This window comes from Oncorhynchus nerka, linkage group LG14 (genome assembly GCF_034236695.1).
Source record: "Oncorhynchus nerka isolate Pitt River linkage group LG14, Oner_Uvic_2.0, whole genome shotgun sequence".
In the NCBI taxonomy this organism is placed as follows: domain Eukaryota; kingdom Metazoa; phylum Chordata; class Actinopteri; order Salmoniformes; family Salmonidae; genus Oncorhynchus; species Oncorhynchus nerka.
This window is the reverse complement of record NC_088409.1, coordinates 39,947,342-39,971,451: the sequence shown is the minus strand read 5'-3', so window position 1 is coordinate 39,971,451 and position 24,110 is coordinate 39,947,342. Positions and strand designations below refer to the sequence as shown.

Genomic DNA, 24,110 nt, shown 5'->3' with positions numbered 1-24,110 from the left:
CACACACACACACACACACACACACACACACACGTTTGTTTTACTATCCTTGTTGGACTGAATAATTTATTCCCATTCAAAATCCTATTTTCCCTAACCCCTAAGCCTAAGCATGACCCTAACTCCTAAACCTACCCCTAAACCTAACCCCTAACCCTAATTGTAACCCTAAAGCTAAGCCTAAAAATGCATTTTTCCTTGTGGGGACCCGAGAAATGTCCCCACTTGCCAGCTTTTCCTCGTTTGACTATCCTTGTGATTTCTGGTCACCACAAGGATTGTAAAAGCAAAAACACACCTACACAGTTATTAAATCATATACTTGATTTTTGTTTTTGTTTTACCTCCACCAACATTTGAGATGAAATGAAGTTCCTCTTTTGAACCATATGATGGTGCTGTTGTATTGGAAACATTACTTCCTCTTGTGATATGCAGTGGGTGAAGGACACTGCATACCGTGATTCTAAAATGCTGCTATATTTATTCAGTGGTGTTCAGTGGCCTGCCTAGCACATCTTTTTTGCAAAATATACAATTCGTTTTATATCACCATTTAGGACTGATTTAGAGGTGGTTTTGGACTGTACATGATGACAGGGCAGTGGCCAGGTTGATGTCACCAGGTTGTTCCACTGAGCCTTTACAACAATCAAGGCCGTCTTAGTGTGTCTGTGAAGCTTCATCATGTCTTATGAACATACTCATAAGCATACTGTACAAGGAATACAAAAAGTGCAGTTCACACAAAATGTACAAGATGACTAAATGTGTCATGCCTGTGTCAGGGCTCTGTATATGTAATGCTCCATGGCACAGTCTTGTTCGCCACTTTTGAAAAGTAAACAGTTCTTTGTACATCGCAAACATAGTGACTCAGAGGTCAGTGGACCCTTCCTGTGTTCAATCCATTTCTGCCCTGAGTCCCTGAGGACCCAAAGGATTCCCCTCTAATGCAGAGCATGCACACGCATTACTTCCAACGGTAAGTTCCCAAATGTACATGATAACTTCATTTTGAGTAGCCTACTGCAAAATGTGTCAGTCACATGTTTTATCTGATCTGTGACATGTCAAAGAACTGTCTGGTGAACAGAATGCATCTGTTGATGTTAATCTGTGAACCTCTCCTATTTGTTTCTGTCAGCAAGATGAAAGACGTAATTATACTCTCCCTGCTGGGGATTCTGGGAATGGGAAGGTGCTCTAAAGATGAATTAGGTTGGTCAACGCTTTTACCTTGTTGGGTCCCATGTGAATCTATTTTCTATTGTTCTATATGTAAAGTTAACGCATGAAAATAGTGTCATTATTTCAAATGTGGATATCTAATTAAATACAGTATTTAAAAACGATTTTATAACATGTATGGGGATTATCAGATGGTAACATGATTTATGGTTCATCTCTGTTCTGAATAGCTATCCTCACTATTCTCCTTCTGGCCCACAGTGAATGTTGCTCTGAGGGGCAAAGCAGCCCAATCCTCCACATCCTATGGAGGCACTGCAAAAAGAGCCATTGATGGAATTTGGAACCCAACTTACGAATATGACTCCTGCAGCCACACTTCGGGAGAGACCAGCCCCTGGTGGAGGGTGGACCTGCTGGAGACCTACCAAGTCACCTCCGTCACCATCACCAACAGAGATACTTTAGCAGAGAGGATCAACGGGGCTGAGATCCGCATTGGAAATTCCCTGGAGAACGATGGCAACAGTAACCCCAGGTATGGCACTGCCCTTCATCCTACATTTGAGCATTAGAGGAACATAATGTTGTATGCCCAGGCTGATAGCCCAGGTGTCTGCTATGTCACAATTCTGTTATTCCTCACATCCTATCTCTTCACCTGCTTCTCAATAGTATTGAGGAGAAGGTTCAAGGTGCCTCCACTATGACTTTTTTATCCAATGGGGTTTGACAGTTGCATAAAGTAGCTTTAGTACAAATGCCTTTGACAAATTTTACTCCACTAGATTCCTATTTTATGTTTACTTTTCACTCCCATACATTTTCCCTGGCACCCAAAAGTACTCAGGCAGGACAGCAAAATGGTCCAATTCACACACTTGTAAAGATAATTTTACTGGGTGACTTTCCCTTTTACTTCTATCTTTTTTACTGCAGTATATTTACTTTTACTCAAGGATAACTGTTCTGTACTTATTCCACAACTGGGTTTTTAAAAGGAGGCGAGGATAGAGGATACGAGGAATCCGCCTCCTCCTAATACGTCTTACTGTTCCATCCAGGTGTGCGTTGATATCCTCCATCCCCGCAGGGGGCTCCACCACATTTCAATGCCACGGGATGCAGGGCCAATACGTCAATGTGTTCCTCAGAGGATACATGCAATATCTGACCCTGTGTGAGGTGGAGGTGAATGCTCATCCTGCTCCTATTGGTACGCATCAAAACCTGGAAGAAAATAACCTAACAGAGTGATCATACACATACAGAGATACATATTTTGATGGTGATCCATTTGTGTGGTAGTTTTCCTTTTTTATTAGCTATAAATGGTTGATAAGACCTGTACGTTATAACTCTCATGTATGTTTCATTGTGTCTTATAAGAAGAAATGGGACCAACTCAAGCTTCAGAACTCAACTTAATTGTTCCTGTTACAGGTAAACCCAGATCTATACCACATAAGTATGTTACATAAATTAATGGATCTTTGTACTGCATTGGTAAGTGTAAACCTTCTATTTCCCTAAAGACAATGTTGCCTTAAAGAAAACGACTCGCCAATCCTCCCAGTACTCCTACATGGGGGGCTCTAACAATGCTGTGGATGGAAGACGCCTCTCCATGTACAAAGACAAATCCTGCAGCCGCACCAAGTCCCAGGTCAACCCATGGTGGAGGGTGGACTTGCAGCGAGCTTACAACGTCACCTCCATAACAGTCACAAACATTGAAGACGTTGATCCAGAGATGATCGATGGTGCTGAAATCCACATTGGAAACTCGCTGCAGAATAATGGCAACAGCAATCCATTGTGAGGAGCCTCATTAACAAATATAACACAGAGCGCATTTGGTGTTTAAGATTTGAGATCAAAAGCCTGTTTATTCCATGTGTTTTTGTTCGATTTCCTTCTTTAGGTGCGCTGTGATCTCCTCATATCCCGCGTGGGAGGTCATGACCTTTCAGTGCAGTGGGATCGAGGGTCGCTATGTGAATGTTTTCTTGCCTGGATGCAATAAACACCTGTCACTGTGTGAGGTGGAGGTGAATGTGGGCAGCCGTCCTGGTGAGGAGCAGACATTATATGGTATTGTCATCAATTAACGGAAGGGGCAATATGTGATCACTTTATCTACGTTTATAAGCTTGTTAGGGTGAGAAAATCATGACATTTGGTCAAACTTGACCGATTCCTCTAAATTACAACAAATCTCTTGGTCCTTTTACAGATATGGATGAACATCTTTCCTCTGGTATGTACAGGGTTTTAGTTACTATATCTCGGATGTGTTATTGTTGGACATCAAATCAAATCAAATCAAAATGTATCGGTCACATACACATGGTTAGCAGATGTTATTGTGAGTGTAGCGAAATGCTTGTGCTTCTAGTTCCGACCATGCAGTAATATCTAACAAGTAATCTAACAATTTCACAACACTTGCCTACATGGTAGCTATTAGATGACTTGAAGCCATGGCTAACTGTCTCTTAACAGTGTGGGTTCAAAGCCTGTGACTCAAACCTTTATGTACTGTCATGTTTCCTGTAGACAGGAGGGTGCAAGATATGAAGAGAGGGCAAGACATTCTATGCCCAGACCATAAGACTCGATATGGTAACACAATATACATTTTTTTTTAAACTTTTGTTGTATTATAGAGAATGCAACACTGTTTGAGAAATGTTTTCATTGAGATCACTGATTAGTACAGCTATGTACTGCATCTTGAACTGACAATGATCCATTTGTAAACCCAATGTTTGTAATCTGGTTTGTTCTGTGAAGAGAATGCAGCCACTGGCGGGATAGCCAGTCAGTCGTCGCAGTGGGACATGTTTGGAGATGCCAACAATGCCATTGACCTGAGCTGGACCAACCGGTACCTGGAGGGGTCCTGCAGCCACACGAAAGCAGAGGTCGACCCCTGGTGGCGGGTGGACCTGAGCAAGACCCACAACGTCACCGACGTCACCATTACCAACAGAGGGGACTGCTGCTCAGACAGGATCAGTGGAGCAGAGATCCACGTTGGGGACTCGCTGTTCAACAACGGCAATAGCAACCCACTGTGAGTTATCTTCGTAACACAACTTCTGGCTGGCTACACAACCCACTATGTGTCATCCCGGTAACACAACTCTCCCTTAAACAACCCAGCCATCTCCATAACTCATCAACTATGAGGATTTAATCAGACTTAAAGGGGCAGTTTACATACACTTAGGTTGGAGTCATTAAAACTTTTTTTTTTAACCAATCCACAAATTTCTTGTTAACAAACTATAGTTTTGGCAAGTCGTTTAGGACATCTACTTTGTGCATGACACAAGTAATTGTTTACAGACAGATTATTTCACTTATAATTCACTGTATCACAATCCCAGTGGGTCAGAAGTTTACATACACTAAATTGACTGTGCCTTTTAACAGCTTGGAAAATTCCAGAAAATGGTGTCATGGCTTTAGAAGCTTCTGATAGGCTAATTGACATAATTTGAGTCAATTGGAGGTGTACCTGTAGATTTATTTCAAGGCCTATCTTCAAACTCAGTGCCTCTTTGCTTGACACCATGGGAAAATCAAAAGAAATCAGTGTGAGCAAGGAGGCCTACAAACCTGACTCAGTTACACCAGCTCTGTCAGGAGGAATGAGCCAAAATTCACCCAACTTATTGTGGGAAGCTTGTGGAAGGCTACCTGAAACATTTGACCCAAGTTAAACAATTTAAAGGCAATGCTACCAAATACTAATTGAGTGTATGTAAACTTCTGACTCACTGGGAATGTGATGAAAGAAATAAAAGCTGAAATAAATCATTCTCTCTAGTATTATTTTGACATTTCACATTCTCAAATAAATTGGTGATCCTAACTGACCTAAGACAGGGAATTTTTACTAGGATTAAATGTCAAGAATGATGAAAAACTGAGTTTAAATGTATTTGACTAAGGTGTATGTAAACTTCTGACTTCAACTGTAGCTATGGATACAATGACTGACCAGCTATGATATCAAAATTATAGTTGGAACCATGTTTTGAGGCTATATAGTTTGTTTAAATTTACTATGCTTAAGAACATTGGATAAAACAATATTATATTTTTGGTTCTGATGGGCTATGACAGTTGAACTAAACTCATGAGGCATTTCTAAGATATGTTCTTCAAGAATCATTGGGTACATATCATTAATTTATACATCCCAAAATGGATGTAGCAACTGCAGATTGCCCCTTTTAAGCATTCAGGAAACTCGTCCCTGATCCCTTATTTTGAGCAAATACTGTTTGTCCTGTAATCATCTTGTAACACATAACAATGCTCAAGATTCCTATGCCTGTAGGTGTGCCAGGATTCCATACATCCCTGCTGGGCAAAGCAGGACATTTCCGTGCGGTGGGATATCGGGGCGCTATGTCAACATTCTCCTTCCAGGAAAAGAGAAGTACTTGACTTTGTGTGAGGTGGAAGTGCAAGCAAGCACCTTTCAGGCAGGTATGGGCTCCATCGTTCAGAATGTACACCTTCTCCAGCAGATGCCTTTTTTATTATCGTTTACCGATGTTCATTATTTTACTCCACTCCCTTTCTCCCTCTGTCCTCCTTTTTCCAGGCCTGCCTTCAACTGCCCCTGAGACAGCTGTTACAGCTCCAAACCTAAACCTGGCCTGGTTGTGGGATCTTCTGATATCCCTCGGAAGGCCTGCTATTCGGAAAGGTCAGCTACTCCTACATCCAATCATACAGTATGCCAAAGCCAAAGGTGCTTCTACAAAGTATTGACTCAGGGGTTTGAATACTTAGGTTATTGAAATGTTTCTGTATGTAATTTTAAATACATTCGTTAAAATAAAATAAAAACATTTTGTTCACTTTGTCATTATTGGGTATTGTGTGTAGGTTATCATGTTTTAAATGTTGTTTTATCCATTTTGAATTCAGGCTATAACACATCAAAATGTTGAATATATCAAGGGGTAAGACTAAATTCTGAAGGCACTGTTTCCCCCCCTAATTCTTGTTGTGTCCCCCTCAGAGAATCTAGTCTCCGGTGGAATAGAGGTCCATTCCTTCCAGTATGACAGCCACGGTGCTGCCAGCAATGCCACCGACAGGAAGCGTAACCCACTGTACCCTGCTGGCTCCTGCAGCCACACGGAGGCAGAGACCAACCCCTGGTGGAGAGTGGACCTTTTGGACACATACCAAGTCACCTTTGTCACCATCACCAACAGAGGGGACTGCTGTCTCCACAAGATCAACGGGGCTGAGATCCGCATTGGAAACTCCCTGGAGAACAACGGCACGACCAATCCACTGTGAGAAGATATGATTCATGAAGCTTTGGCTTAGATGATCCACAGCAGTCATGTTTTGGAGATGTTGTGGCGAATTCACATCAATGATTGCAGGTTTCATGATCAGGAAAAACCTCTGGCTGTATGCTCTAACTTACTGGTATGTGTGCGTTTCAGGTGTGCTGTGATCTCCGAGATGAGAGAAGGGCAGCCAATGGATATTCCATGTAACATGGAGGGCCACTATGTCACTATCGTTCTCCCAGGCAGAGAGAAGTACCTGGCACTGTGCGAGGTAGAGGTGTATGGGGGAAAGTGATGTCCCTAACCAATCTGAAATGACTCCTTTTACAGGAAAGTTCCAAATAATGCCAACAGTTACCATCTAACTACAGAATCACTTAATATTTTGAGAAGTGTGGAGAAAGTCACTCACTTTCTCGTCATACCCAGTGGAATCTCAAATAGTTTTTTGTTGAAGGCGGACGCCGTATTATAGCCAAATTATAAACCGTCACATTTGTATTCAGGTGTGTATTCTATTAATAAAAGGCTTGTTACTGTGAATCCAGAAACCATTTAATAAATTTAATATCAAATTCTCTCAAATGATCAACCAGCAAAAACTTGCATTGATTTCACTGTTAATCAAAAACAAGAGAAAGAAAGATGCTGATAAACATTTTATTTTCAAAATACAGATGAAATCAACAAGCATTAGACAAAGCTAGGCCTGTCACAAGAAATGTTGATGTCAAAATATTTCAAATTGTGTGGTCACCGCTCCACCACTAAAAACAGGCATTTTGCTTTCAAGATCACTTCAGTACCTTACTGTATATCTTGGACATAACCAAAAATAAACTTAGCATAAAACACTTGCTGTGCTATTCATGAACAGTCACAGAAATAGCAGAATACATTGAAATAAACTTCTTGCATTTAATTGAAAACGCTGCTTGAAACTATTACAATTGATGAATGTTGTAGAAACCTTCAAGTCTGAGTAACGAACAGCTTATTGCTAAAATGCCTCACCTGTATTGGTGAGATGATTTGTACCCAACAATACTGTAGCTTTTACACTGGAATGATTACACGGGGGTTGTTTTAAGTAACTTCAAAGCCACACTGGTAAAAAGGCAGAATGAGTCACCGGGATAATGAGAACTACACTCCAGTTAAGTGGAGCTCTGGAGCACTCTCCTGTTTGACCCTTGACCTCAGAGTGGCAAAGGGACTTTCACAGTCAGGACTCAGAGCTGCATGAACAAAAGGGGAAAGTGGTTTTAAGAGAGTAGAGCACACCAGTGCAAAGTGGAGTCCAGAGTGGCGTAGTCTTTCACAGCTATATCCCCACAATAAAATGGGGAAGTAACCGCAAGCGCATTACAATTCAAATCATTCAAAACATTTTTTTTGTTGTTGTCATAATACATTGTTGAATTCAATTATGTTGCTGTTGTGACATGTGCAAAGGCCACTGAGGTGCAAAAAAAAAGGCTACAAATTAATGACGTAACTTCCTGTGGTGGAGTACAAAGCAATGACGCTAAATTGGCATGACTTTAACAATTCCCAAAAAATGCCTAAAAGTATTTTTTGTATGTCAAAACAGGGTCCTAAACCACTGATATGGTGGTAGGTCATTACGCTAATACTTAAAATAATGCACTGCTACAAGTTGCAATGGGTTGTTGGGAAAAATCTGTTTGCAGATGATCATATTCCGCTTCTCTTAAAAAGGACTTTTCAGGTGTGCTACATTAAGCTGACACTTGCAGCTGTAACACTAGTAGTTATACTAACTACACTTTGCTTTGGCAAATAACAAAATTATTACACTAAATATTGACAATTCTTAATATGCAAAAAAGGGCATAAAAGTACAAAAACTAAATATGCCTGACATCCAAAATGTACTAATACACACAAAAATAAAATGCATTTCTATCTTTAAGAACAACTTTTAGTATAAGCTCGCATAAAATTAAATGAAATGCTTACACAACACAAGTGGGGACTCTTATCTAGCCCATCACGTCAGTCCACTGCTCTAACAGAGCCTCAAAAAGGGAGACGTAAAACGCAGCTGTGGCAGTGGTACCTCCAAAGGAGACAGACCAACAGGAAAGGGAACTATATAAAAACACGCACCAGGTCGGTGGAAATAATAGAAGGTAGCACCAAAAACAGGCCGACCCTGCTGTTATCTGAGCTCTTTAGTTGCTTTGGGAACTTTTAGAACTTTGTAAACGTTGTTGTGAAAAACAGTGGCAAAGTGGGGCCTGGAGTCCCTGGACATGAGCGTACAGAGGGGGACTTTCCCAGCGTTCTGAGGGTCCTCCACATCCCAGATCTCAGGCATACTGCAGCCAGGCCTGGAGAGCACAGAGAAAGAGAAAGGGGCAGAGAAAGAGAAAATATTTCAGCAAAGAAACAAACTGAACCAAAACATTGTGTGATTAACAGACTGCGAAACAGATAGTTCAAATGGTCACTTGGCAGCAGAATTGGGTTCAGTTAAATTCAGAGTAATTTGTGAGTGAGTTGGAAAAATGCCCTGTACTGACTGGAATGACTTGTTGACAATGTCACAAGAACATATGACAGTGTAAACAGCAGTTGGTTACTGACGGGAAGGCCACCCAGGGTTACCTGGAGCGCCGGGTGCACCACGAGTCCTCCAGGACAAAGTAGTCCACCTCCATCTGCATCAGGTTCCTCTTCACCACCTCGGCAGACTTGCGGCTATACATGGCATACACCAGCTTGGTCCTCTCCCTGAGTGGAACAGACCACAACGTTTAGACAACGCTGAATTGGTGTTAGCCTAGCACATAGCGAGTACAGTAGTATCAATGTTTTGTCCACACCTCAGTCCAGCGTCCTCGTAATGTGGGTGGTTGACGATGGGCCGGCCGGCTGACAGCTTCACACTGGCCATGGTGGGCATAGCTCCAGCAAACACAGAGTCTGCACCACACACAAAACAAAACAGTACATCTAAGAGAAGAGTCCACAGAGGCATGGGTCATGATCACTGATCTGAAAGGGACTGGATACCTGAAAGCGAGGTTACCAGCCAATTGCTTTCACCAATCCAACCTAGTCAGATCAGTCAATTCCTTAACGAAGGATGCCATTTAGAATTATTTGTTTATCTCGAGCCTCTGGTTTCAGAGGTAGGATGAAGACGTTACTTACTGGGCGGTGTGTTGTCTCTGATCCAGTCCAGCAGCTGCTCCTGGGGTAAGTTGCTGAATTCTCCCATGATGCCCCACTGGGCCTGCAGGTTGGCCGCACCCTGCATGGCCATGATGGACAGGATGCCAAACACCATCACGTGGAGCTTGAACTTCTCCCCTATCCAGCCAAACAACTAACACACAGACAGACAACACATGAGCATCAATGAGAACATTGGTCTGTAGTGCGTCTGATGGAGGTCTCTAGTGGTAGTGGTGTTGTGATCCATCTTTGGTACGTTATGTACTCTGCGGTATCTGTGTGGTGTGTTGAATCTCACCGAGTTGCGATGAGTGGTGTCTTGTCATGTTGAGTCGTGTCACGTTGAGTGGCGTCGTGTCACGTTGAGTGGCGTCATGTCATGAGTGGTGTCATGTTGAGTGGCGTCATGTTGAGTCGTGTCGTGTCATGTTGAGTGGCGTCGTGTCATGTCATGTTGAGTGGCGTCGTGTCATGTTGAGTGGCGTCGTGTCATGTTGAGTGGCGTCGTGTCATGTTGAGTGGCGTCGTGTCATGTTGAGTGGCGTCGTGTCATGTTGAGTGGCGTCGTGTCATGTTGAGTCGTGTCGTGTTGAGTGGCGTCGTGTTGAGTGGCGTCGTGTCGTGTCATGTTGAGTGGCTTCGTGTCATGTTGAGTGGCGTCGTGTCATGTCGAGTGGCGTCGTGTCATGTCGAGTGGCGTCGTGTCATGTCGAGTGGCGTCGTGTCATGTCGTGTGGCGTCATGTTGAGTGGCGTCGTGTCATGTTGAGTGGCATCGTGTCATGTAGTGTCATGTTGAGTGGCGTCGTGTCATGTTGAGTGGCGTCGTGTCATGTTGAGTGGCGTCGTGTCATGTTGAGTGGCGTCGTGTCATGTTGAGTGGCGTCGTGTCATGTCATGTTGAGTGGCGTCGTGTCATGTTGAGTGGCGTCGTGTCATGTTGAGTGGCGTCGTGTCATGTTGAGTGGCGTCGTGTCATGTTGAGTGGCGTCGTGTCATGTTGAGTGGCGTCGTGTCGTGTTGAGTCGTGTCGTCGTGTCGTGTTGAGTGGCGTCGTGTCGTGTCATGTTGAGTGGCTTCGTGTCATGTTGAGTGGCGTCGTGTCATGTTGAGTGGCGTCGTGTCATGTTGAGTGGCGTCGTGTCATGTTGAGTGGCGTCGTGTCATGTCGTGTGGCGTCATGTTGAGTGGCGTCGTGTCATGTTGAGTGGCATCGTGTCATGTAGTGTCATGTTGAGTGGCGTCGTGTCATGTTGAGTGGCGTCGTGTCATGTTGAGTGGCGTCGTGTCATGTTGAGTGGCGTCGTGTCGTGTCATGTTGAGTGGCGTCGTGTCGTGTCATGTTGAGTGGCGTCGTGTCGTGTCATGTTGAGTGGCGTCGTGTCATGTTGAGTGGCGTCGTGTCATGTTGAGTGGCGTCGTGTCATGTTGAGTGGCGTCGTGTCGTGTCATGTTGAGTGGCGTCGTGTCGTGTCATGTTGAGTGGCGTCGTGTCATGTTGAGTCGTGTCATGTTGAGTGGCGTCGTGTCATGTCATGTTGAGTGGCGTCGTGTCATGTTGAGTGGCGTCGTGTCATGTTGAGTGGCGTCGTGTCATGTTGAGTGGCGTCATGTTGAGTGGCGTCGTGTCATGTCATGTTGAGTGGCGTCGTGTCATGTTGAGTGGCGTCGTGTCATGTTGAGTGGCGTCGTGTCAAGTCATGTTGAGTGGCGTCATGTCATGTTGAGTGGCGTCGTGTCATGTCATGTTGAGTGGCGTCGTGTCATGTCATGTTGAGTGGCGTCGTGTCATGTCATGTTGAGTGGCGTCGTGTCATGTTGAGTGGCGTCGTGTCATGTTGAGTGGCGTCGTGTCATGTTGAGTGGCGTCGTGTCATGTCATGTTGAGTGGCGTCGTGTCATGTTGAGTGGCGTCGTGTCATGTTGAGTGGCGTCGTGTCATGTTGAGTGGCGTCGTGTCATGTCATGTTGAGTGGCGTCGTGTCATGTTGAGTGGCGTCGTGTCATGTTGAGTGGCGTCGTGTCATGTTGAGTCGTGTCATGTTGAGTGGCGTCGTGTCATGTTGAGTGGCGTCGTGTCATGTTGAGTGGCGTCGTGTCATGTTGAGTGGCGTCGTGTCATGTTGAGTGGCGTCGTGTCATGTTGAGTGGCGTCATGTTGAGTGGCGTCGTGTCATGTTAAGTGGCGTCATGTCATGTCGTGTCATGTTGAGTGGCGTCGTGTCATGTCGAGTGGCGTCGTGTCATGTTGAGTGGCGTCGTGTCATGTTGAGTGGCGTCGTGTCATGTTGAGTGGCGTCGTGTCATGTTGAGTGGCGTCATGTCATGTTGAGTCGTGCCATGTTGAGTGGCGTCGTGTCATGTTAAGTGGCGTCATGTTGAGTCGTGCCATGTTGAGTGGCGTCATGTCGTGTCATGTTGAGTGGCGTCGTGTCATGTTGAGTGGCGTCATGTCGTGTTGAGTGGCGTCATGTCATGTTGAGTGGCGTCATGTCATGTTGAGTGGCGTCATGTCATGTTGAGTGGCGTCATGTCGAGTGGCGTCATGTCGTGTCATGTTGAATGGCGTCGGGGACTGACCTGTTTGGAGCAGATCAAGGAGGCCATGATGCACATGTGGGGTGTGAGGAAGAGCTTGAGACGCATGATGAGCATCGCCAGCACTACAAACGCTATCAACTGTAGGCTATGGTACACCAGCTGACACCATGACAGAGAAAGAGAGATAAATAGAGAGAGAAAGAGCCCAGGTAGAGAATGAGGGTTGAAGGGCACAGGGAGAGAACACGATTGGGGGAGGGATGGATGGAGGAAGTGAGAGAAATAAATGGTTAGAGCTAGAACTGGTGATAAAGCGAGCAATTTAACTGGCAGGAAAAAATTGCCTCTGTATGCAGGTTATGAAAATCACTTAGACGATCATTACTATTGTAGCTGAAGCAGATGAACATTACCACATTTAAGGGAAAAAAAGAAGGCTTGAATCATATGGCGTGAGGAGACTCTGGCACGGTGTATACAGCAGTAACATTCAGGGAAATCAGGATGCTTGCTTACCTCTCCTTTTGCCAACATTTCTGGGCTGTGAAAAAAAGTTATGAGTTGTCAAAATGTCAAGTTGTGTTGTCTTTATAAGAATGAATGGGCAAAATGCACATGGAAGTTTGCCTTGACTTGTGCTGTTAAGAGGGCGAGTTTTACAACAGAGGACAGAGGGAAATATACTCACTGTTCATCGTCGTCATCGTCTTCAGGTTTGACAGAATACTTCTCTCCTTCCCTCAGGAACCTCACAACATCCTGGATGGTCTGTACAGAGTAGGAGAAGGGACAAACAGTGTCACAAAAAAAGACAAACCGTAGAAGGGATATAACGTTGACCCAATGACCAGTGAGCATATTCACAGCAAATAATGAACCATTATAATTTCTACCAGTATCACTATTTAGAAGCCCTCCATTTCTTCACCAAGTCAAGCAGAATCAAAATGGCACATTATTTCTTATTACCCCTTTATCTCCCCAATTTCTTGATATCTAAATTGGTAGTTAGTCTTGTAGTCTCGGGAGAAGTGAAGGTCGAGAGCAACATGTCCTCCGAAACACAACCCTGCCAAGCCGCACTGCTTCGCATAACCCAGAAGCCAGCCACACCAATGTGTTGGAGGAAATTCCGTACAACTGGCGACCATGTCAGCGTGCATGCATCCGGCCCGCAACAAGGAGTCGCTAGAGCGCGATGGGATAAGGACATCCGGCTGGCCAAACCCTCCCCTAACCGGATGTCGCTAGGACAATAGTGCGTCGCCTCATGGGACTCCCGGTTGCCGCCGGCTGCGACATAGCCCGGGATCAAACCTGGATCTGAAGTGACGCCTCAAGCACTGTAGTGCCTTTGACCGCTGTGTCACTCGGGAGGCCCGCACTTGTCTTATTAATTCTGCATTTGACACACAATTAGATCAAACTGACACATTTGGACACGCTCGAGGAGATTCTTGAATATTTTTGGAACATAATTATCTTTCCATTTCTCAAGCCTGCCTCAAATATGATAAATTGAGCTCAACAGGCATGTCAAAAGCAGAACGGGAGAAATGACCTTTCAAGGATGCCTGCCTTGTTCACTAACAGTGGATTGTGTGGAGTGCCTGGTGTATGGCACACAAATGAAGTCTTACCCGTCCTGCTATGACAGCAACCACCAGCATGTTGATGGGAAGCAGCAGTGTCTTGATGTAGCGCAGTGGGGTCTGAGAAGAGCAATGTTATACACGTCAGATCGACTGGAGAAAAACATTTCTTTCTGACACATACCACACACGACCTTTACAAAATGAGCTGCCAAATGGGACGACAGGTAGCCTAGTGGTTAGAGCGTTGGACTAGTAACCGAAAGGTTTCAAGATTGAATCCCCGAGCTGACAAGGTAAAAAAAGATGTCGTTCCGTCCCTGAACAAGGCAGTTAACCCACTGTTCCTAGACCGTCATTGAAAATAAGAATTTGTTCTTAACAGACTTTCCTAGTTAAATAAATGTAAAATAAAATAAATACTATGAAAGGATGCCTTCTAACACTAGTGCCATGTTGCTATGCCAAATACGGCCAAGTGTCTTTCATACCTCAATTTCCATGAAGTCAAACTCAGCAGCACAGGTATACATCATGGTGTCAAAGTCCTTGTAGCTGGTAAACTTGGACTTTATTAAGCTACTGATGTGAGCCTGGGAGAGAAATTGTTGTAAAAGTAGATGCAACTTCAAATACTGTTAGCATATTCCTATTTACTTTAATTACTATCATACTTTTGAGTGATGGCTTGTTTCAAAATGCAGTGATTCTGCCAGAAAAGGCACCAAAATGTAAGGCATTTTGTTTCAAATGCACAGGGCTATTTTCAAAGACTTACATCATCAGAGGCTCCAAAGACAGCTGACAGCATGAACTTGAGAATGACCGTGGAGACAACACATACCAGGCCCTGCATGACCTGAGAGCAGACAGACAAGTCAACCAGGAGACAGACAGACGCAGTCTTCTTTTACTAACATTGTGGGGACACACAATTGATTCCCATTCAAAATCATATTTTCCCTAACCTAAACCTTAACACTAATTCTAACCCCTCTAGAAATATACTTTTTGTCCTCGTGGGGACCGGCAAAATGTCCCCAGTTTTTAATTGTTTACTATACTTGTGGGGACTTCTGGTCCCCACAAGTATAGTAAACATGTCCACACACACACCTCTTACCCATGTGATGAAGCCAGGTTTGAAGGCTTCTGCAAATTTGTCCCGCAGGGCAATTATTCCCTGCAACCAGGAAGGAACTGATTTCAACACCATACCATTTTCAACATCACACCATGCTTAACATAAAAGACATCCTCTACACATTGAAAGCATGAGGAGAGTGCTAGTCCAGCTCACCCAAATGGAGACCAGCGAGGAGGCGTAGAATGATGTCAGCAGCATGGAGTTTCCAAACATCAGAACAAAGCACACGGCAAGTGTGATCTGGAGATGGAGTGGGGTGGAAAGAAGTTTAGTGACATAGTCCGAGTCGATATTTACATAATAATAAGGAATTCCCCTTGACCACGCCTACAAATTGTGGAAAACAAACATTCTTTCCCATTGACCTCAAGTGTAAGAGTGTAAACTTCATCATAGATTTGTTAAACAAAAAAATAAATGCAGAAAACCTGCTGTGTTGTTCAATGTACATGTAATGTAACCAGGTCAAAAATCCCAGCGGTTCACAATGCATCCACATAGGGAAATAGAGCATGCGAGAAGAGCCCTATGGCTTCAGGCTATTCGGTGTAGGACAGTGGGAAATATGGCGACCCAGTGTCCAAGTAAGCATGTGCCTTATATACACTGGAATATTTAAATCATTTTACATCATTAGCTACAGTATGTGTGTGGAAAACATTATCACATTCAAAGACATTTAACTTGTTTAGTAGAGTCCGTTTGTAACGCCACTAACCCCAACGGAAAACGTGAAGCCTTCAGTCACAGTCTTAATGCTACTGCTTGTAGCTGTATAATCCGTTATAGTCCGTTTGTTTGTGTTGTTGGTCTTGGCTAGCTTAATGTTCTGGTCGGTAGCACTCACATGGCTGTTAGCACCCTCATGAAAACAGCCATGAGGCAACTCTACAATATGTTTCTCTAAGTAGTGAGAACGCTCGGGAGCAGGCAATTTTGATAAGTTATCTTTAGACATGTTGTAGTTTTGTAATTGACTAAAGCAGGTTGACAACAAGGAAATTGCGTTTCAGCTGTGAGCCAATGGGGTAACCTAGGCAACCACCGGTTGTTTTCCCCCACAGGTGGGCAGGGCTGCAACATTCAATCTAATACCGACTGGGACTATCAAAAGAGTTGTGTGTGAAAGTTTTTTTTCTTTTCCTGTTGTCATGGCACATTGACACGCACACCAAACACGCACACCAAACTTGTTACTTGTTGCTTAAAAATGCTGTAAGTCGTCGAGGACACAAGCCTGTGTGTGTCCCAGTTTTCTTCACGCTGCCACTTCTTGCCAGGCGGATAAATTATTCACCGCCATATGTCCCTGCATACCACTGCTGGCTTGCTTCTGAAGCTAAGCAGGATTGGTCCTGGTCAGTTCCTGGATGGGAGACCAGATGCTGCTGGAAGTGGTGTTGGAGGGCCAGTAGGAGGCACTCTTTCCTCTGGTCTAAAAAAATATCCCAATGCCCCAGGGCACTGCCCTGTGTAGGGTGCCATCTTTCGGATGGGACGTTAAACGGGTGTCCTGACTCTCTGAGGTCATTAAAGATCCTATGGCACTTATCGTAAGAGTAGGGGTGTTAACCCCGGTGTCCTGGCTAAATTCCCAATCTGGCCCTTAAACCATCACGGTCACCTAATAATCCCCAGTTTACAATTGGCTCATTCATCCCCCTCCTCTCCCCTGTAACTATTCCCCAGGTCGTTGCTGCAAATGAGAACGTGTTCTCAGTCAATTTACCTGGTAAAATAACGGATAAATAAATAAAAATGTCCTTCTCTCCTCCTCCGACGACACAAATTTCCAGTATCATCTTAATACAAAGGGCCTCTTCTCTTATCTCCCCAGCTCCTTACGCTATCCACACTAACAGCCTGTGTTGCTTAGAGGATTAGGAGAACTGGAACTGTGATGGAGAGGAGTAATGTAGCTACGGACCAAAACGCACACACAAACACACTCCTTGACAGAACGCACAGCCCTGTTTTACGATGCACGCCCACAAGTACAGGTTAGTTAGGAACCAGAAAATACATTTACCATGTGTGTCACTAGGAGGGACTGCATTTTGGTGGGGCTGATGTATCCCAGGATGTACGAGGCAAAGAGCGAGGCCACCTGAAACAAGTAGTCAAGTGTAAACACAAGCAATAAGTAGTGTATACAACAACCTTGAAATGATTGCAATAAAGGGTGCATGCTTATTTTCGAGCACAACACATTGATGTTATAAGTACTTAGATTACAGTTTGTGGTAAAATCCCCATATATAATGCTCTAATTAGCTAGCAGAGGGACACTTGCTATAATAATCTAGCCAGACTGATAGCAAAGCTGTTGCTAAGCAAAGATGCCAGCAGATCCTGTTTGTGTGAGACTAACCTTCAACGCTTTGGTCTGCCTCCCCACCTCCTCCAGTCTTTTTCTCCATCTGTCTCACACCCTCCCTCCGTTTTCACTGTCTGTTGCTCTTTTTTTGTTATCCTCTTCTCCATCTCTTACAATGTCCCTTTACCAGTTTACTCTTCTCCCTTTCTCTCAATCTCTCACAGCCTCCCTTCTTCACTCTATCACCATCTCTTCCTCACTCTGTCTTCCTCTTCTCCACTCCTCTCACAGCCTCCACCCTTCTCTATATTTATCTCTCCCTCTTTTTCTCTTACCTGGGTAAGCAGCACAAACTGGGCAAACTGCCAGGGCAGCATGAAGCACAAATTGGAGATGGCCAACGCCCACATGGCCTTTCTGCTGGGGTTGCGTGTCCTTTGGAGAGATAGATGTGGAAAAGGGCAGGAGGCAAGAGGTAAGGACATCCATTGACACAAGCCTACACTAACACTCACATTCTATTTAGAGGCAGCCTGAATGGATCAGCCACCAAGCCCTCCACTCACACTGACAGCTTTAGAGAACAAGTTAAAGGGGTCGAATAGCAGAGACTTTGACTCCAAGTGAATTAGACTGAATACAAAATGTGATCAATGTGGGAACGGAACCAACAACCTTGGTATTGCCAACATCAGGCTTTACAAACCAGATATCTGGACCACAATTAATTGAGATCATAACAATTGCAGAGCTCTCATTATACTCTACATCGGTGGTTCTCCAATGGTTTTGCCTCGGGATCCAAATTGAACTAGGTTGTCTCAGTCGCGAATCAATATTCGCATCGCGATAAAGAATCGCCAAAATCCAATATTGAAGAAAAAAAGGAATGGTATATTGATAGTTAATGTAGGAATTATATGACAAGGGAACAACATTCACAGCCACCTCTTTCATTGTCAATAATTACACTTTGCACATATTCTCGATGAAGAATGTTAATAAAGTCACCTCACTGGCTTGAGATCACAAAAATCAACCAAGATAGTGCTGCTAATAGCTCTATATTGAAATATTGTGATTTAAAAAAAGGTGTTCAGGGATTAAATAAAAACATGTAAGTACATTATCATTTCTACCCACTATCTACCTGGTTTAAGATCAGACTGGAGTATTTTTTTATACAAAAATAAATACAATTTAGTCAGACAGCCGCAAACTATCAAAAACCTTCTACAACCAAAATTTGTTGGAGACGGCCAGCACTAGATGTCGACCGATTAATCAGCACGGCCGATTAATTAGGGCCGATTTCAAGTTTTCATAACAATCGGTAATCTGCATTTTTGGACGCTGATTATGGCTGATTACATTGTATTCCATGAGGAAACTGCGTGGCAGGCTGACCACCTGTTACGCGAGTGTAGCAAGGAGCCAAGGTAAGTTGCTAGCTAGCATTAAACGTATCTTATTTGAATTTTTTTAATCAATATTCACATAATCACTAGTTAACTACACATGGTCTGATATTACTAGGTTAACTAGCTTGTCCTGCTTTGCATATAATCAATGCTGTCCCCGTTAATTTATCATCGAATCACAGCCTACTTCGCCAAACGGGGGATGATTTAACAAATGTGCATTCACGAAAAAAGCACAATCGTTGCACGAATCTACCTAACCATAAACAATGCCTTTCTTAAAATCAATCTTGCGTTCATTGCACGCTGAGTCAGGGTATATGCAACAGTTTAGGCCGCCTGGCTCGTTGCGAACTAATTTGCCAGAATTTTACACGTTTTATGACATAACATTGAAAGTTGTGCAATGTAACAGCAATATTTAGACTTAGGTTTTCCACCCGTTCGATAAAATACGGAACGGTTCCGTATTTCACTGAAAGAATAAACTTTTTGATTTCGAAATGATAGTTTCCAGATTTGACCATATTAATGACCAAAGGCTCGTATTTCTGTGTTCATTATATTATAGTCTATGATTTGATATTTGATAGAGCAGTCTGACTGAGTGGTGGTAGATGGCAGCAGGCTCGTAAGCATTCATTCAAACTTTACTGCGTTTGCCAGCAGCTCTTAGCAATGCTTAATACATAGCGCTGTTTATGACTTCAAGCCTATCAACTCCTGAGATTAGGCTGGCAAAACTTCAGTGCCTATTAGAACATCCAATAGTCAAAAGGTATATGAAATACAAATGGTATAGAGAAATAGTTGACGCGCCATAATTCCTATAATAACTACAACCTAAAACTTCTTAACTGGGAATATTGAACCACCAGCTTTCATATGTTCTCATGTTCTGAGCAAGGAACTTAAATGTTAGCTTTTTTACATGGCACATATTGCACTTTTACCTTATTATCAAACACTGTGTTTTTGCATTATTTAAAAGTGTTCATTCAGTGTTGTTGTAATTGCCATTATTCCCAAAATACATACAAATCGGCAGATTAATCGGTATCGACTTTTTTTGGTCCTCCAATAATCGGTATCGAAAATCAGTTGTTCGACCTCTAGCCAGCACCAGTTGAGAATCGCTGCTTTACATTACATATCACTAGCACATGAAGAGGCAGCCAGAGCGTGTTGAAAAGAGAAGGAGAGAAAGGAAGGCGGAAGGAAATAGGGATGGTGAGTTACCGGAGGATGTGGGTGAGGAGTAACATCTGCAGGACCAGGAAGGGATAGGAGAAGCTCTCCCTCAGGGGCGGAGTCCACATGACCCGGGTGCTCTGCGACACAGAAACACACACATAAAAACAAACACAATCCTACTTTATTTTGCGACAACACATTGCTGCGTAGAAGGGGATTTTTTCTGTACCGCTACGCAATCAATGACAACTGCGAAAAACTATTTGTACATAAAAATGCATCCAGTAATCTCATCCAGTACATTTAGTCTTCATCCTACACCCACACTGCACCAATGCTCCTATAATAATGATTTGGATACATTCACACTTCTGCGTTGAAACCAGCACAGACTGAGAAGGTAAAGGAGACAAGTGGGTGGCGACTGGGGAGAGGAGAGTATGATTGAAATGTCAGTATCGATTGGTGTGAATATTACAATAGAGCAACTACTCAGCATGTCTGATACTGACTGAGATGGAGATCCTTTTGATGGCTGCCTGCATTGTATCCATCCCCCATCTCCACCCTCATCAGTCTACCTCCACAGTTCTGTACGGTACACACTCACCTCTCCATGGTTGAAGAAGAAGCACAGCACCGTGACCATACCCCCAAGCCGACTGCCACTAGAGAGGGGAAGGGAGGGGGATAATTCAGCCTTTCTTATTTTAGCAGTCTTTGTTAGAAGATTAAAGTGACTAAATTACTTTTAAAGTCTTAATCTGAGCCCAACCGTTGCAGAATCAAAGGAGGCTAAAGGTTAAGTTACCTGAGGTAGGTCCCGTAGATGAAGAACAGACTCATCATCAGACCATTGAGGAGGAACACAAAGGTCACGTAGAAGTATGCAGGGTCACCCATACCTGACACACACAGACAGAGAAACTATTAGGATTGAGACTGGCAATGGCAAGGACCTCGAATAGCCAAAGACCATAACTTCAAAACACTGATTCTCATGACCAGAGATTCTATTCAAATACTATATGCTATTTTATGGCCATGGCCTGAAGTCCTAGACAGAAATGAAAGTGAGAATATTGTTTGCTTGTTGTATTACTGTACCAAACAAATTAACTTACTTTCAGAAAATGTTAAGTCGACTGATGGAATGGCTCAAAATAAGATGCTTGAAAGCATGATGTAATATTGATTGATACCTGACATGGCTCGCTCATAATGAAAGACATAGGCTAATGGAAACATTGAAGCCTTCAGTGAGTCGCCTTCTTAATGCTTTCCTGAAGTGGGAGGCTTTCTTTCATTGCACTACCATAGAACTGCTGAGGATAAAGGGCTATTCTGAGTCTGCTCTAATTTGCTGCGCACTCAGCTTGTGGAAACAGGAACAAAAGGCAGGCGGCACTTACATGTACAGCAGCACCTTCAAACTACATAGAGTGTGCTTTCACATAATTCACACCTTTAATTAGAAATAAGTGTAACTTGCTCCAGTCTTGACTATATAACACTGAGAAGTACTACGCATATAACATGCCATGAAGTGCTAATGACAAGTTAAGAGAACAGTTCAACAAGTAGAAAAGGGGAACAACCTCCCCCTTACAAAACACATTCCCCTTATTCATAGATTTCATTGAAGTTGGCCCAGATACATGTGAAATGTGTTATGTGAAATTTAAAAAACCAAAGCTTTCCCTTAGTGCAGCAGCTCAATTAAAATGCAACGAAAGCAAGAAATAGCCTCACAGATTGCAATTATTCATAAGCTAAGCAACTGCATGGCATTCCTTTGGGAGACACAGATCTCTATTTTCCTGAAATGAACTGGTATTCAGTCAAACTTACACATTTGGAAATCCACAATTCAGAAAAATAACATTCATCCAGTGCAGTGGAATATATATATATGTTGAAATTAAAATCAAACAGATTGGCTTTGTGTCTTCAAGCAGTTCTCTCTCTATAGAGTGGAACACTGGTGTTATGCCAACTTTCAATTTCATATGCAGCAATAATGAGGTTTTTACAACTAATATTTCAGATGAACCACTGCAGCTGGGTGGCACAGGAATAACGCTCATTTTCTTTATGATTTCCAATAGAGCTGGTTTGATTGCATCCGGCCTAGAGAGTTGTGTGTGTGTGTGTGTTCAGGTCAAACAAGACAGCATTGGTACCTTCACAGCCGTCCACTGCAGCCATACCCTCTCCTCTATTGATGGACCAACACATCTTGGTGGGGAGTCCAAAGAATTCCATTATATCTGTGTAGATTCTGTACCAGCTGGCCAGGACCACCTAGACAGCAGTGGAGGAAGGATTTCAGCATGAAGACCCTCAACAAAGTCTGTTGTCCAATCAAATGCCAAGGATGTTCATTTCCACAAATGTTACCTCTGGATAGAGATTGAACCTCTTCAGTGTGTTTATAACCAGTGGGTACTCTGTAAGCCGATCGTTCATGACCAGATAAAGGCCGTTGAGAAAGGTTGGGGCCTCAATGATGGTCTTGAAGTAGGAGTAGTATAAGCCCTAGATCAGGATCATATAACAATTTGATTAAATTCTCACACAAAAGCCCTTATCAGGTATTGGCTCATGGCCTGCTACAGAAACAAGGCTCTAAGATTTTGCAAGGCACAGTATCACAAACACATAGAATAGGTCATCATTATTTCATTCGTTTCTTCTTCTGTCATCTTTCAACAACACAAGACTTACCATTTCTGTCCGAAATGCCATTTCCTTTTCCAGCCCTGACAGATGTGAGAAGTGCCTGTCATTTTCAAAGAGGCGTGAGAGATGGTACCTACAGAAACAACAAATAGGCTTTAGGATATCTAGCTAACTAGCTAACGTTAGTTATCTACAATCAATGTACACAGGAAACATTCAAGACCTGGAAGTGCATGTCAATGACCTGAAATGTTGTTAGACTGAGGTTAACGTTAGTTACTTAACTTACCAATGTAAATACCCAGCCAGAGCAGCTATGAAGAAAAAAACAGAACCGTTAATGATATTAAGTTGTGGGGTTTAATCAATGTTCTAATATTAGTTAGCCAGCTAGTTAATAATATAATTACCGTTGTTAGCTAACTACAGTAACGTTAAATTGGCTATCATCATTTGCTAGCCACCAATGACCGTGGCACAGCCTAGCAACCTCAGTAACGTTAGCTGTCGTCGTATGCTGTTTGAGCTAGCGCTAGCTAACGTAAGCGACCTAGCAACGTTAGCAACATCGTTACAGTACTGGTAGCTAGCTAAGTACTGTATATGTGTTGTGTGACACTTACCAAGAACCAGAGTAATTCCGAGTTTCACAAAAGCTGACGGAGTAAGGCCAAGCTTACTTCTGATGAATGAAAACCCAGGAAATAGTCCATTCTTATTGTGAAGCAAGCTGTTGAAAGGGGTGCCCTTTCCTGCTCGTCTACTTTTCCCGGTGCCTGGCGATACAAACGGACTCCTGTCTCTGTAGTCGACGTTGGGCTGCGGAGGTTGATCCTTCACGTTTTGTTTTCTAGTTTTTACGACCATGTTTTCATAATCGTAAATCTCCGGCTGTGAAATACGTTTTGTAGAAGTAACTGGATGGGTACCTTCTATCCACACATTTTGCTAGCTACCTGAGTGATGATGTGTTCACTGCACAAATCTTTGAAATGTTCGCCCCCAACTGGAGTTAATACAGACTGCATGCGTTAGTAGCCATGGTAACACACATACATGCGTGTCAGTTGGTAGCTAGAACGCTTAAGTTCAAAATGTTGTTTTTCTAACGTAAATATAACCAACCCTAATGCGACAGTGGCACAGCAGAATCCCCCCTGTCTGTCTCTGTCTCTCTCGCTGTCTGTCTCTCTCTTTCAATTCAATTCAATGTTAAGGGCTTTACTGGCGTGGGAAACATATGTTAACATTTCCAAAGTCTTTGAGGATCTGTGTAATTTCCCTCAGATCTGTGTAATCTATATTATGGTCATACATTTGGCAGGAGGTTAGGAAGTGCTGCTTAGTTTCCACCTCATTTTGTGGGCAGTGTGCACATATCCTGTCTTCTCTTGAGAGCTAGGTCTGCCTGCAGTGGCCTTTCTCAGTAGCAAGTCTATGCTCACAGAGTCTGTACCTAGTCAAGGCTTTCCTTACATTTGGGTCA

The 24,110-nt window shown here is 43.3% G+C and overlaps 2 protein-coding genes across 5 annotated transcripts; one reads left to right on the top strand and one right to left on the bottom strand.

The window, feature by feature from the left end:
• The first annotated feature begins 425 nt into the window (after positions 1-425).
• LOC115117630 (uncharacterized) lies at positions 426-7,067 on the top strand. Of its 4 annotated transcripts, none has more exons than XM_065000062.1 (14): positions 426-985; positions 1,152-1,221; positions 1,453-1,729; positions 2,256-2,407; positions 2,581-2,634; positions 2,727-3,009; positions 3,116-3,285; positions 3,428-3,451; positions 3,751-3,816; positions 3,988-4,270; positions 5,546-5,697; positions 5,816-5,920; positions 6,239-6,521; positions 6,678-7,067. In XM_065000062.1, exons 2-14 carry the CDS (start codon positions 1,152-1,154, stop codon positions 6,817-6,819), a joined length of 2,061 nt encoding a protein of 686 aa, XP_064856134.1. In that variant the 5' UTR covers positions 426-985; the 3' UTR covers positions 6,820-7,067. The 4 variants fall into 4 exon arrangements, with proteins under 4 accessions (XP_064856134.1, XP_064856131.1, XP_064856133.1 ...); XM_065000059.1 differs by having other exon boundaries at positions 1,148-1,221; XM_065000061.1 differs by having other exon boundaries at positions 433-985; positions 1,148-1,221; positions 3,116-3,264.
• A 103-nt stretch (positions 7,068-7,170) lies between these two features.
• On the bottom strand, positions 7,171-23,781 carry LOC115117629 (protein C-mannosyl-transferase DPY19L1-like). Its single transcript, XM_029646116.2, has 22 exons — positions 23,248-23,781; positions 22,914-22,938; positions 22,670-22,757; positions 22,343-22,480; positions 22,126-22,246; positions 20,754-20,847; positions 20,553-20,610; positions 19,988-20,079; positions 17,663-17,762; positions 17,040-17,117; positions 15,164-15,250; positions 14,987-15,046; positions 14,642-14,722; positions 14,355-14,456; positions 13,912-13,983; positions 12,960-13,039; positions 12,788-12,812; positions 12,311-12,430; positions 9,708-9,882; positions 9,377-9,476; positions 9,159-9,284; positions 7,171-8,881 (listed from the first exon to the last, which is right to left on the bottom strand). Exons 1-22 carry the CDS (start codon positions 23,489-23,491, stop codon positions 8,710-8,712), a joined length of 2,238 nt encoding a protein of 745 aa, XP_029501976.1. The 5' UTR covers positions 23,492-23,781; the 3' UTR covers positions 7,171-8,709.
• Positions 23,782-24,110: the final 329 nt, after the last annotated feature.

Bases quoted from the DNA above. Each gene is read 5' to 3' on its own strand.
- LOC115117629 (XM_029646116.2), bottom strand. From the start codon at position 23,491: ATGGTCGTAAAAACTAGAAAACAAAACGTGAAGGATCAACCTCCGCAG. The intron at 17,118-17,662 runs GTAAGAGAAAAA...TACTTGTTTCAG, and splicing joins AGTTTGTGCTGCTTACCCAG to GTGGCCTCGCTCTTTGCCTC. The intron at 15,251-17,039 runs GTAAATGTATTT...CTCCATCTCCAG, and splicing joins CCCTCCTAGTGACACACATG to ATCACACTTGCCGTGTGCTT.
- LOC115117630 (XM_065000059.1), top strand. From the start codon at position 954: ATGCAGAGCATGCACACGCATTACTTCCAACG. The intron at 2,408-2,580 runs GTACGCATCAAA...GTGTCTTATAAG, and splicing joins TGCTCATCCTGCTCCTATTG to AAGAAATGGGACCAACTCAA. The intron at 2,635-2,726 runs GTAAACCCAGAT...ATTTCCCTAAAG, and splicing joins CTTAATTGTTCCTGTTACAG to ACAATGTTGCCTTAAAGAAA.